Source organism: Geospiza fortis, unplaced genomic scaffold (assembly GCF_000277835.1).
Source record: "Geospiza fortis unplaced genomic scaffold, GeoFor_1.0 scaffold231, whole genome shotgun sequence".
NCBI classification, from domain to species: Eukaryota; Metazoa; Chordata; class Aves; order Passeriformes; family Thraupidae; genus Geospiza; species Geospiza fortis.
Genome location: NW_005054351.1, coordinates 1,347,344 through 1,360,670, shown reverse-complemented (window position 1 = coordinate 1,360,670; position 13,327 = coordinate 1,347,344). Strand labels below are relative to the sequence as shown.

The 13,327-nt window shown below is 36.9% G+C and overlaps 1 protein-coding gene across 2 annotated transcripts in view; it reads left to right on the top strand.

Annotated features, from left to right (window-relative positions):
* The first annotated feature begins 578 nt into the window (after positions 1-578).
* The window catches only part of THRB (thyroid hormone receptor beta), a 32,861-nt gene continuing 20,112 nt past the window's right edge, over positions 579-13,327 (top strand). The window contains exon 1 of one of the 2 annotated variants that reach the window (XM_014307975.2): positions 579-624. In XM_014307975.2, coding sequence (XP_014163450.1) covers positions 579-624 — 46 coding nt within the window. Of the gene's footprint in view, positions 625-7,291; positions 7,639-13,327 lie in introns of those variants that run through there. The other variant, XM_005423376.3, reaches the window with a different exon arrangement.

Here is a 13,327-nt window from a genome sequence, read left to right as displayed (position 1 = left end):
CTCAAATGATCATATGAGCAAGGCAATAAATCGGTGTTAACTTGCCCTGGGGCCCATGTTGTAGTTGTGATGTTGTGAAAGTTGCATCTGGTGTTAGCCTGTCCACATAGATCTGCCTGCTTTTTCAGGATTCTCAGACAGGAAAATTTTATATTCACTTTTACTGAAGGGGAACTATGGTGGCTGAATGGGCATGGCTGAAGGGTTCTGCATCATATCAGTGCAGTCCAGTGGAGATGCACAGGAATACGACAGCTTCAGGAGAGCTGGGGAACCACTTGCTTTCCAAAACTCCTCACCTGAGCAAGATTTTGGCCAAGCCAACGGTTTGTAGTCCTGCAGTATTTGCCAAACATCCAGGACGTGGCCTCCCATTGTGGGACAGACTGATTCACCTTCCTGACAGAAATCAGAAATGGAATGTAGTGGGCATAACAGAAAATCATTTCTGTAGGAAAAGACACTTCAAAAATTATGATATCCAGAGGAATGGACAGCAGCTTTTGCAATGCCGACATGCTTCAACTTGGACTAGTACAATTTTACAGCCAGGCTATACAAAAGCAAACTTTCAAATCATGTCAAGTGCCCAGGAATACCAAAAAGAAGAAAAAAAGTGTAAAGGTAACTGACATTATCATGCAGAGCACAGCAAATGCTGTATTTAGAAAAAACAAAAAGCAAAACCAGCTTATGTCTTTGTTTGCTGTCAGGGGTTTGGCCATTGGTAGAAGCATTATTATGTGGGGATGTTTTCTAGCTATCAACCTTTTTTTAATTTATTTTTTTTATTAGTGGTAATTGTGGTTTTTGGTTTTCTCTTCTATTTAATTCAATAGCTTTGTGAAGAGCCCTTATGACAATGTGGTTATTACTTCCTGGAGTTTTCTGTGTGATACCTGATACAAAATAATATCTCTTCTTTTAGAGCTTTTAAAAAGTATTTGTCTCTCTCCTTATGTTCTTTATAAGCTGATCAAAAATCCTTCTGAACTTGGCCTTTTTTTAAAGCATATCTTTGATACATTAAAAATGCAAAGACAAAAGAAATCATTCTTTTCTACTTTCAGGGTGTTCAGGTCTCACCTGTGACTCTGTTGTTTGCCTTCTTTCTTAATATTAACCATACCCAAAGCCTCAGTGGGTGCATGTACAGAGCTCAAGTGGGACTTCTTGTTAGGAATATTTTCTGCCTCACTAGTCAGGAGAATAAACCATTTTTTCTGAGGTAAGTTGTTTTCACATCAGCACAGCATTGAAGGAACTCCTTTTAAGAATCACGGTTGCTAGGGTATTAGCACAAATGTAGTGCTTAAGTTATTCTTATTCCTGTAAACTTGGATAAATAGTTCTTCATTGCTCTGCCTAAAAAATAATTACTGTATATTGGGAAGAGGGGATTACAAGTTGTTGTCTTTTACTTAAGTCTTGCATCACTCCAGGAAGAAAGATTACAGTGTCAGGCAGGATATCACCTCATGAAAAAGTTAAACTGGTCTAAGTACCTGATTTCTTTAGATTTAGTTGTGCTTTACCTCAGAATGCCTCTTTGCTAACAGATGTCAGGTGTTGATCGCTTTAACGTCTTACTAAGGGCTGTCAGGAGGCTACCAAACCCAGACAGTCCCATCCAGGAGCCTGTTAATTATGTTATGTCAAGCTAAATTAGCCTGTTTTCTGCTTGGTTTTATTTTTGAACAAATGAAACTTCTTACCTTGATGTTTTCATGTGAAGTTGAGGCAGGGAATGACTGAAAAAAGATACATGTTTTAAGTGTTGACCATTACTTTCTCAAGAGATAAGCTCTGTAATTAGCTGATGTCTGCTAACAGGGTCTTCCAATTATGATATATGGGGAGGCTTAACAAAGTGGGTTGTCTGGGTCACAGGTCTATAATTACTCTTAGTAATATTTGTTCAGGGACCATCTTAAAAGTTGTCCAAACTATTCAAGAATTTTGTTTGCTCGTTTGTTGGCTGACATCTCAAGGAGTAAATGCTTTCTGACAAGATCATGTGCTACCTATCCATGTCATGAATAGTGCAAGAAAAAGCAAGCACAAACCCTGGAGGAGTCCTCATCAGAAAAGAGAAAGCTCCATTCTCTTTTTACCAAATTTATTCAAGGTGTCAAAAATATTTTGAGGGATAACTGGAATTGTAGTGAATCTGAACGTTTAAATATAAACTGTGACATTCTTTGTTATTCAAGCAGACTAATGAGTCTGAAGTATTTCAATAAAAGGCACATCACACTGGCATTTTATGAGTCACAGACAAATTTAGTGTCATGTCATAACCAAGGTACAGTGGGTTTTGTGAGAGGAACAGTTTTAGAGAAATAACTAAGTTGGTACATGTGGAGAAAAGAGGTGTGCTGTTGTCTAAGTAAGATTTTCATCTAGTTTGTACCACAGGGCAGCTAGTTTGAATCTTCCTGCATCTGTTGCAAACCCAAGGAAATCATTTTATGTCAGAAAGATTTAGCTTTTTCTCCTCCAACTATTATAAATGTATCATAGACAAAATGATTATTTTTTAATGGCTTATCTTCCACTGAGACTTACTCCAGGAACTGTCAAATGCTGTTGGGACTTTTCACCACCAGAATTCCATAATCCTACCTACGTTGTGATTTAGTCACAAGTAGAGTTTTCAAAATAAAATAAACACCATGAAGAGTTAATTTCAGTTCTTGAAATGCTTGTTGTTATTTTGGATTCTGATAGTTGAGGTTTTCTTAGCTTAATCTCTAAGTTTGTGTAGTCATACTTCTGAGGGACCATTTTGAGTCCTTGGTCATAGTGCATAAAGTGAATGAATAAGGTGGTGCAAATATATATATTAAAGAGAGATGGTAACTCATTGTGTGGGCCCTGAGATAGCTGTATTTGACAACTTCTGGGTGTTGCAAAAGTGACATTAGTAGTTTTACTCACAAGCTGTTGCAGTTTTCAGTATATGTTCCTTATGATATGGGAAGATCTGTCTGGAATGTAGCCCATGTTATGAAAGTCCTGATTTGTGTTTGCTCAGAAAAGCCATGATCTATTTTCTTTTTTTTTTTCCCCAAGGCCATCAGAGGTGGCTGAGACAATTCAGGCAACAATAACATCCATAAATAGGAAATATAACAGTTATTTTGTAATGTGTAAAAATTCATTTTACAAAACTAGGAACTGATAATACACGCATACAAAACTGTGAAGAGTTCAGACCAGTATGTTTAATCTTTGCAACTATGTGTATAAATGTGTAAAATTTTTTAGTGAATTCTGGATTTTTATTCATCTTTATGCATGAAGTCTGAACAGCAACCAATATAAGATCCTTCCATTTGGTCCTTCAGAAGTGGCACTCTGCCCTGACTGATATCTGTTTTGAATGCTCTGCAATACCTCCCACGTACTGACACTGCCGAATCTTTTAGAATGGCATGCAGGGGCCCTATCTGCAGCATTGTGATACCCAGGACTCTAGACCAGGGGTGCACAGTTTGGAAAAAGTCAGGAGAATAGGACTCTTGCAGGTAATATTCCACAGCAGATTAAATTGCTCTGCATGATACTTCTTTTTTCTGTGTCAGGGACCTCTGTTGGTTGGGCTGTAGTGTCCAGAGGGACGCTACAGGGGTTTTGTCTTTCCTTAGCATTTCTGTGGGTTCATTTTGGTGGGTTTTCTAACCAAGCTAAGTCACATGAGAAGTAAGTGCATCTTAATGGGGTATTTCATTGTTTGTAGTTAAAAATCTTAGTCATAATTTGTAAAACAGGAGTTAATGAAGAGCTGAATGGTGTAGTGTAAGGCAGTCTCTTCTGCAGATTCCCCCTTTCAGGCATTCACAGCCTGATTTTTGCCCACGCAGTTAATATCACTGACTGCATTAGACTTACTTCTGATTTACACCGGGGTGAGTATATAAAAACCTTTGGGGCATTCCGAAGTTCAACAAGTAATTCTTGTCTTTTTTGGAACAGTGGACTAGCACCTTAGACTGTGAGAGGTTTGAGCTTTGGATCCTCTGCCGTTACTGTATCAAAATTTCTGTTTTATTCCTGGCCTGTTTGCTTGAATTGAAGGGTTTATTCTGATGGTGATTAACTTCCATGCGTTCACATAATCAGACACGTGTGAACTCATAAAATTCCAAGTATGATATTACATTGCTGGAGGCAACAAAAGCTCAACATGACATGGTGTAAAGACACGAATATTCAAATAGGAATACCAAAACAAATTAATATTATTCTACTCCACTTTCAGACTTTTGATAAAGACACTGTCTGACTGTCTTGTATCAGAGAATTTAATTCAAAGGTGCAAAGGTGAAATGAACCTACAGGATTGGACCCTAAAAGATTAAAATGAAAATATTTTAGGAATATTTCAGTTTTTAAAATCTTTGCAGTGTTCTTTGAACTGATTTGTTTCCAAGGGAACAACAATCTGCAGAGCTATAAATCTCTTTAATAGTAGCATATCACAGGTAAGAAACCCACATTCCCTGGTAGTGTTCATAATTTTTTTTTGGTTTGTTGGAACAGTAATTTTTCATTTTTCCCTTACCCTTCGCAGTTTCATTTAATTTAATTTCCTTACGGTATTAGAGAAACTCTTGACAAAAATAGTACATGTGACACATTTCTGAGCATTATTGATGTAGCTCAGAAAATAAGAAATATTTGAGGGATTTATTTTGAAACAGAAAGTAAGTCACAGTCTGTGCCATGTTGAAATAGCATTTGCTCAGGTGCTGTCCTGGCTGGAACAGCTCTGTCTACACAAGGCTTCAATTCTGTTTAGTTTTTCAGTGACAAACCTAAATCCAGTCAGAGGGGAAAAAAAAAGAAAATAAAAGATTAATGGGAATTTTGACTTTGCTGGCAAAGCAAATCCACATGGGAAAAATTCTCACTAAGATTTTAAAGCCCAGCTCTCCAAAGCTTTTCTGGGTGGTATAAAAGTATCTAGGTACTGTGCTCTGCTAACCTGTAAAACACAGCCTCACCTCTGTGGGAGCTCTACATGAGTTCCTGTTGGCGGTACAGGGGATCTTTTTGTGGTAAATGAACAACAGGTACGGTACTTGGGAATGTTTTATTGGGAGCATGGAGAAGTAAACTCAGCAAGCTGTGTATGTTACATACACTGAAGCATTACCAACCCATCCCCTTGGTGGGAATGGTTTGGGGGTTTTGGTATAAACAACTATTGCAGAATTTCTTGAATGAAACAGTCATTTTTATGAAGTGCTGAACATCCATTATTGAAAAATCAGATCTTTCATGAGACATGCTTTTTATCACAGACAAACTCACTGTTTTTAAAATCTAGATGATGAGCCTGAACTAAAATGAAAATTAACTTTTATTGTGTGCTTTTCACACTGTATTTTACAGTGGTATTTTTTCAGTTAGACAATGGTAAATGAATGAGGGTTCATTAAGGTTTTACTTGTTGGATTTCAGTAACTCTTTGTGGTCTTCATGAAATAAAATGTTTGAATTATTACATTTTAGGAGAACAAGTTCATTTTGGAGGCAACTTCATTGACTTCAGTAGCACTGTTCTCAATAGAGTTCAGTTTGATTTACCAAATGTGTTATTATTTTATGAGCAAGTTAATAAAAAATGCATGTTACAGATGCTTCTTTTATAGTTAGAGAGGGAAGAAGAACTCCAAGTATGAATTTTAACTTCTCTGATAATTGGAAGGACTTGTCCTGGATTTGGTAGTTAATTAGACATTAACTGGAAATGCTGCTTATTTGGATTGGTTAGTTACAGTTGTGAGCTGGAAGGAAAATGTCTCTCTGTTGGCTGTTTTTAGTATTCTGGAATATTTAACAATATCAGATAGGGAAAAATATGGATATGTCATGCCCGGTTCTTACCTATTGCACTGACCTTTTGAGGACTATTTAAGAGTATGTTCATCAAAATTGTTGGATGTATGCTTAAGATCCTAGAAGAAAAAGGGCCAAGTTACACAGTAATTTTATCAATCCTGTAGTTTAAAATGAATGAAATAAGAAAGCTCTCATTATCAAATCAGTAATAACTAAACTCCCTAATAATAAGAATAGATATTAGAAAGGGATACTGGTTTATTACTGACTTCACAAGTATTATTGTATCTTAGCTGTGCTGTAAAGAAAAAACACATTTTTCCTCATAAAAAAACAAATAGCAGTTAATATAAGTTAAAAATAAAATAGTTTTTATTTTTAAATAAAACAATGGCTTTTTAAAGAAGGTATAATAACCATACTGAAGCTTGGGGTATATTAAGCAATTAAAATATCATACAGATTTTGTTGTGGCATTGTCATGTTCATAGTTCATAGGTGAGTCAAAATAGGCAAAAAACATTCCTTCCTTTCCTCATTCTGTAATCAGAAAAAAAGCTCTTCTAAAAATACTTCATTACTGAAACAGAAAAGCTAACAAAGCAGAATAGCAAAGCAATTAGCTTATTGATAATATTTAAGCAGTGTTCTTTTTGCTGATTATATTATTTTGAAGTTTCCCACCTGTTGAACTCAATAGAAATTACTTCTTGAAATCACTGATGTTTAGAAAAGCCGCTTTCCCGTAAATTCATTATAAGGCGGTGGGGAGGATTGTGTATGTGTGGAAGGCTGGGGAGATTCATGCATGTAATTCTGTAAAACAAAATCAATAAAGCTGATGACAGATTAAGTTGCTAAATTTTGTAACACTAGAATACTGTTTGGGTCATCAGCACAGCACTATTGGATTTTGTATGGTTTAATGCTGAAAAACAGGATTATTGATTTTAGGATTTTCAGCGTATCCCCTCTGGGAGTTCTTAAGCAGTCTTTATAATTCTTCACACTTAAGTTGACAACTACAGTGACATAACTGTGTCCTTGCCTTAGTAATCGTTTTCTAATCATATTGGAAAAGGCTGGAAATGGTTTATAAAATGATTATTCCAGACAAACGGGGGAACAGAAGGGTTGTCAGGATGTCACTCCTTTGTCTGGTGGTCATTGCTACCTGACTGCCATCTTCCCTTGGAATTAACTTACAGTCACAGATTAAGACCTTTGACTGTCATAAATCTGCTTCCCAATATGTTTGACTGGCAGGGGAGTTCACAAGCCGTCCCAATATAAATAGGATTTTAGCACATCAGGTGCTGCTCCGAAGTAAAACGGGCTGTTTTGCAGTCGACTTTGTTGGTGTATATTCATTGCTCCTTTCCCGACCCATGTGTATGCATGCCTGCGTGTGTATGCATGTGTGTGTGTACGTAAAGTAGAAGCTGAGATAGGCTAACAAAATGAACTACTGTATGCAAGAAATATATGAGGTGCACCCAGCTGCTGGTAGCAATTGCTACATGCAGTCCACTGATTATTGCACATATATCGAAGATAATCAGGGTTACAGCAGTTGTGATGCTCAGGTCCTGCACAGTAACAACATATATATGGAACAGGCCTGGGCGGTGAATCAGCCTTATACCTGTAGTTACCCTGGAAACGTGTTTAAAAGCGAGTACTCTGACATGGACATGGCCCTGAATCAGTACAACCAACCTGAATTTTTCACAGAAGAAAAACCTACTTTTTCTCAAGTGCAGTCGCCATCGTACTCTCAGAAGAAAGGTAGGGGCATTTTATTTAAATAACAAAAAAAAAATAATCTCTGTTTTTGTTTTTGTTTTGCTTTAAACTTACAGTTGCATCAGTTGGTTCAGATGCATGTTTGAATGTGAAGGCTGCCTGTTCAAAATTGAAAGCAGCAGTAACATAGGTTGCTAGGTGATTGTAAGATTTTCGGAGAGCGATGAGGATTTCCAAGCACTTTTTCTTAATATATAAGAGACATTTGCAAGTATATTGCTTTTTTTCTGCTTTCCTGGGCTATTAAGTTCCTTTGCTATTCACCAGTGAGCTTGATAAGAAAGTTTCTCTCCTGAAATGTCATCGTTATATATTCTGCATCTTAAAGCTGTGTTTCTGTTTACATACAAACTGTGTAAGTCCGTGTTTTCAGTAAATGTGAACTCTGTTTGCTCAGCAACTCAGGGAAAAGATTTTGAAAATAGGACTGTAAATATGTATGGGGAAATGTGTTTGAGTTACTATTTTCTAAGTGAAAACCACGAGTTTCTGATTATGCAGAGCAAAAAAGACTGAAAATTCAAGAATATATCTATGCAAGAAATATGACTTTGGATCCAAAAGGCTGATCTAATCAATACATTTGTGAGACAAGTGCCATGTCGGCTTCCTAGGGGTTAAATCATTGCCAGTTTTTGGAATTTATTCTTTTGATTTCAAGTAAGCAAGTGAGATTTAAAAAGAGCCCAAAATACTAACAAACACTTGGAAATGTTTTCAGTGCTGTTTGTTTTGAACTCGGTAATCCAACTTACGCATATGAAGAATACATTCTCTGTGTTTCTTTAAAATCACATTATCAAAGAAGGAAAAAAACCTGTATGTTGTACCAAAATAATATCCTTTTCTGATCAGACCAGATTTTCTGTATGCAGTTTTCCGAAATCCAGATGAATCTGATGTAACTAGAGAGATAAAGAAAACACCATTTACTACTTTTGAAGTATCTTTGTAATGAAGAGCAGACTGTTTATTTTTATTAACTACATGGAAAACTGAAGTATTTTCCTTTGGGCAGAAAATACTCATTAACCCTTGATGCAATAAATCTCTATGATTGATAGAAAAATGTCTTAATTTGATACATTGAACAGCATCATATTTCATAATAAAGAAAATTATTTTTTAAATCCTTCTTGGAAGTTGTAACAACATGATCAAATTGTAGGCTAAATGTAGTTGTGGATAATACATGTTTTTGTGTTGTGCAACATTTTAAATGCTTTTTAGGCTTTTTTATCTGTTGTTGGGTTTTAATTAATGACTTCATAGCCTTTGTAGAATTCTTCTATTTCTTGTTTTTGGTTAAGGGAAAAGTTTATCTCAGGATTAACATAGAAAAAATAAAGACTTGCTGTTGCAAAGTCACTGAAGGAGTCCATTTTTCATAATGTTAAAGGCTATAAATAATACTTAGTACACCTAGATCAAAGCCTTAAGTTATTTCAGTGCTCAGGCACCCAACATCTGCCCTGTGTAAAGTTTTTGAACTTGTTTGGTTGAAAGAATACAGAGTTGTTTTTAAAAACGGCTTGTATGCCCTTATTTTCTCCCACCTAAGTTTCACTAAGAAATGGCGGTGAATTTCCATGGAAGCCAGCTCTCTAGCAAGCTTTTAATTGATCACTCACAGAGACTGAGCAACGTGTTTTGGGATTCTTTAGAGCCTTATTACTGTGATAATCAATAAAAAGTGGCCTCCCTTCTGTCAAACCTTTGCAAATGTTGAGTTTGTTAAGCAGAAGAGATCTAAACTGCGTGGAACATGTGCATCTTCTCTTTTCTTCTTTTTTTTTTTAATTTCTGTCTTTTAAGCAAGCTATCGTAAAACTAACAAATCTTTTAATCCTGTCCTAAGAACAGAAGGCTTTTCACAGGGCTTGTGTGTCTGTATTGATCCAGAATTGATTGGGGGAGCGAGTGAGTTTGTTAGAGAAGCCTTGGTAATAGCCCATTAAAGCAAAATTAATTCCCTAAACAGGTGTTCATGAGGAGTCTTGATTGTTGCAGTTGGTATTTTTGTTAGTCCCCTCAAATTTGTCATAATCTCAATAATATGCTGTTCAAATCAGATTGTACTTTACAGTAGCGCATGGACTTGTTACTTGTTTCCTATCTTTTGCTAGTTACTAAATGGTTAAAGTCTTGTTTTCCCTCTGGGAAGAAAAAAAATCTACATTTTGTATGTTGAAAAGCTTGTAATTTGTGAAAGGGTATTTAATTACTTCTCTATTTTTATGTCATTTTGAACGAATTCAGAAAATAACTTGAAAAACAAAAACAACAACCAAAGACCCCAGCAATGTGTCACTGGGGGGGGGGAAGGGGGGAAGGAAAGGAGGGGAGAAACATTTATAAAGCATAGCCAGTTGTTCTAAATATCAGAAGGCTGCTTCAGTTATTACAGTACATTAAAAGCTATTATTTCCTGACTATCTGTCAGAAATTCTGATGAAAGGATTAACTTTTAAAGAAAAGAATTGTAGTCCAGAAAATCAGGAGGTGGAGATGTGAGTTTAGCCTTGCATCTACTTGTTGCTCGTTTACCTTTTGTGCTCTGATGTACACTTTTAAAAGATGACAGCACAACGTTTGTGCAAGTGCTTACTGTTTTATTAAGGAAGCCCTTTCAGACCTGACTCTGCCCTAGGAAACAGACAGCCACATACACTTTGTTTTCTGTGTAATGCTGTGAAATCTGATAAGCAGAACAGGGCTCATCGCTGTGAGAACAAGGTGCTATTCTCAGTTTTGTCCCAGAGAGCTTAAACTGAAATATTTTTCCCCTTACACAGCGCTCCCAGCCATGGTGAGCTTGCAGCATTGCCTCCTGGATGGGTGATGCTCAGGGGAGCCTGTGCCCCCCTGCCCCTTTGTAGAGGCTGAACAGACAGACAAAAATGTCCCTGGATCTCCTCACACCACCTATGCTGTGAGGAGGAGTACCCTGTGACAGGGAGGAGATCATGCAGTTAGGAAGGTACGAAAGAAATATGTTCAGGAGTCCAGAAACATCAGTCTCCCCACACTAGGTGTCTACACAGTGTTTTGGACATTTGGACATCATGGGAGAAATGTCTGCGAAGTTAAAACTGGGATGAGAGTTGGCTTTTCACTTTCCTTTGCACGGTAATTTCTCGGACAGTGTTAATGAAAGATGTCCACAGGTGTCTGTGAGGTTAGGCTTTAACTTCAGATTCTGTGGGGCAGAGAGCAGTAAGCAGAGGCTGCCCCCCAAACCAAGGGTTTTGGGGGGAATTCTTGAGATTAGGCTGGGGGGGAATTCTTGAGATTAGGCTGTAGCAGAGCCAGCTTCTCGTCCCTGCAGCTCACCTTGCTTCCCAGATACCAGTGAGATACCAGTGAGGTTAATGCCATGTTGGGAGAGCTCTTGGTATGGTGGGAGAACGGGGCTTTGAAAGTTGTTGTTATTGTTATTTTTATAATTGTATTTGCCATAATTATTTCCCTCTATTTTTTCTCAGGCAATTAAGGTGCAGCTGAGAATATGTAGTGCGCGAATGCTAGAGTATGCAACAGAATTAGCCCAAACTGAGTTCTCAGCAGTGTGAGAACATTAGGACACTTCCTAAATAGCTAAGAAAAAGTAACATGAAGTTTATGCCAAAGTGTCATCTCATCAATGTAGGGAGTGTGTGTGGATATAATCAATTTACAGAAACACTGAGAATTTGTCATCCTGGCCTTTGCAGCAGAACAGTTCCCAGTATGTTAACAATTATTAAAGCTTAAAAATATTAATTTTGCTCTTGACCACCCATCTAAGGAAATAGCACTGAGAAAAATTGCATAATCAATTGCATAAACCATTATGCATTTGGAGTTATGTTTCTTTCATAACAAAAGTCAATGGAAATAATGTGTTTTCATCTCCTTTACTGTAACCTTTCCGCAACCTGATGAAGGATGAAAAAGTGAAGTAAGTTATGCTTTGCTTTGTTCAGTGAGGCTTAGATTTCCAAACAAATAACTTCCGTGCAGTACTAAGATACTGTCTCTAAAAACATTTACATAATTTGAGGGGTGGGGAAACTGCGTGATCTGACCCTTAAAGTGATGTATCTTGTACCTGTAGTTAGTAATGGCTGCAGGTACAGTACTGATTGCAGAAGTTTAAGTGACAACACAGTTTGGGCTAAAATGTTTTCAGCACATTCTCTGCAAAAGCACTGCTGTTCGTAAGGTTTCTGACTCAGCCTAAGGAGCAGAGCTAATGCACTGAAAAGTCATGGAGAGAAAAGGGACTATAAAATGCTTCAGATTCAATCATTGCAGAATCTTCTGTCAAATTTTAGTAATTTCATAAATCAAAAAATGTCAACAGAGATCAAAATTGAGGACATGCAGTCCAGTTAGCTAACAAGAAGAGTGTGAATCTGCTCAGCAACATTCTCGGTGCTTCTAAGCTCGAAGGAGAAATAAGCCATTTTTCTCAGTAGGAGTAATTTAAAGAAAGTGGGAAAAAAGGATCAGTGTATTTTCCCAGCCTTTCAGATCAATGTTGATAATAGCACAAATAAGAATGGAGTATGCTTTTTCTCTATTGGGTCTATGCTTCCACCAACACTCCATTTAAGCTTTTTCTGCACAAGTATGTCCAGGATGATGCATGGCTGGTCCTTGTGATTTTTTATAATTTGTAAAGAGTTCAAGGTGACTATGAAAGCAGTAGAACAGCAGAACAAATTTACATTTCAGTTTTAATACAGTTGAGAATTCTCAAGGTAGTAATTAATTTCATCTTTTTCATTTTCATACTGTAGTGTCTAGTAAGTGAATACCAGCTTACTGGTAAGTTCTAACTCCTCATTTTAGTGAGTGGTCTCTAGTCATGCAAACCATACCAGATGGGAGAAAGAAAGATTTCAGGGAATATATTTAATACATGACTCTGCCAGTATACACGGAAAATTAAAGTACTGAATAATGGTCTTGAAGTGTAACTGTCCTTCTGCAATAGCAAAAAAATAACATTTTCTGCCTTCATGCTATAAATCTATGGTGGATTAGGAACAATGTAATAATGAACATCTGGCAGACAGGCATAATTTGTTTGCATCAGTGTTACTCATATTCCTGTTTGATAGTCAAATACCATTTGGTTCTACAATTTTTTTAAGGTGGGGATTAATTCCCTAGGCGAATATCACATTATCTGTACAGATCTGGAGATATAAAGTATGTGCAATGATATTTTAACAAAACTGAAATTGGTTTTTTACTTTTCTTAAAAGATGCTTTTTATTGTTGATGTTGTTAATGTGCACCACGTACAGAGGGAGAAGAAACACTAGAATTTTTTCAGAGTTTTTTATAATAGAAATAGTTTTCTTTGCTTTGTTGAATGGAGGAATAGGCACTGAATGTCTGACTTGTGTCTCTCCAGCCTATTACACTGTGCAGGGTCATTCATATATAGTGCTGTAAGGCATCATTCCTGCAAATGCTAATTCAAGAGTGCACACATCCAGTATTAATGGAGAAGTACCTCAGATGACTGCATGGGGTAGCAGATCTCCTTCTGTCCTTATGGCTGCTGGGGGCAGGCTATTGTGCATTTCCCTGCTGAAGGGAATTGTTTCCTGCCATGCCTCTACAAAGTTACAGTTGTGATTTAGATCACTCTTAAGATTGGCTATAATGGATTATA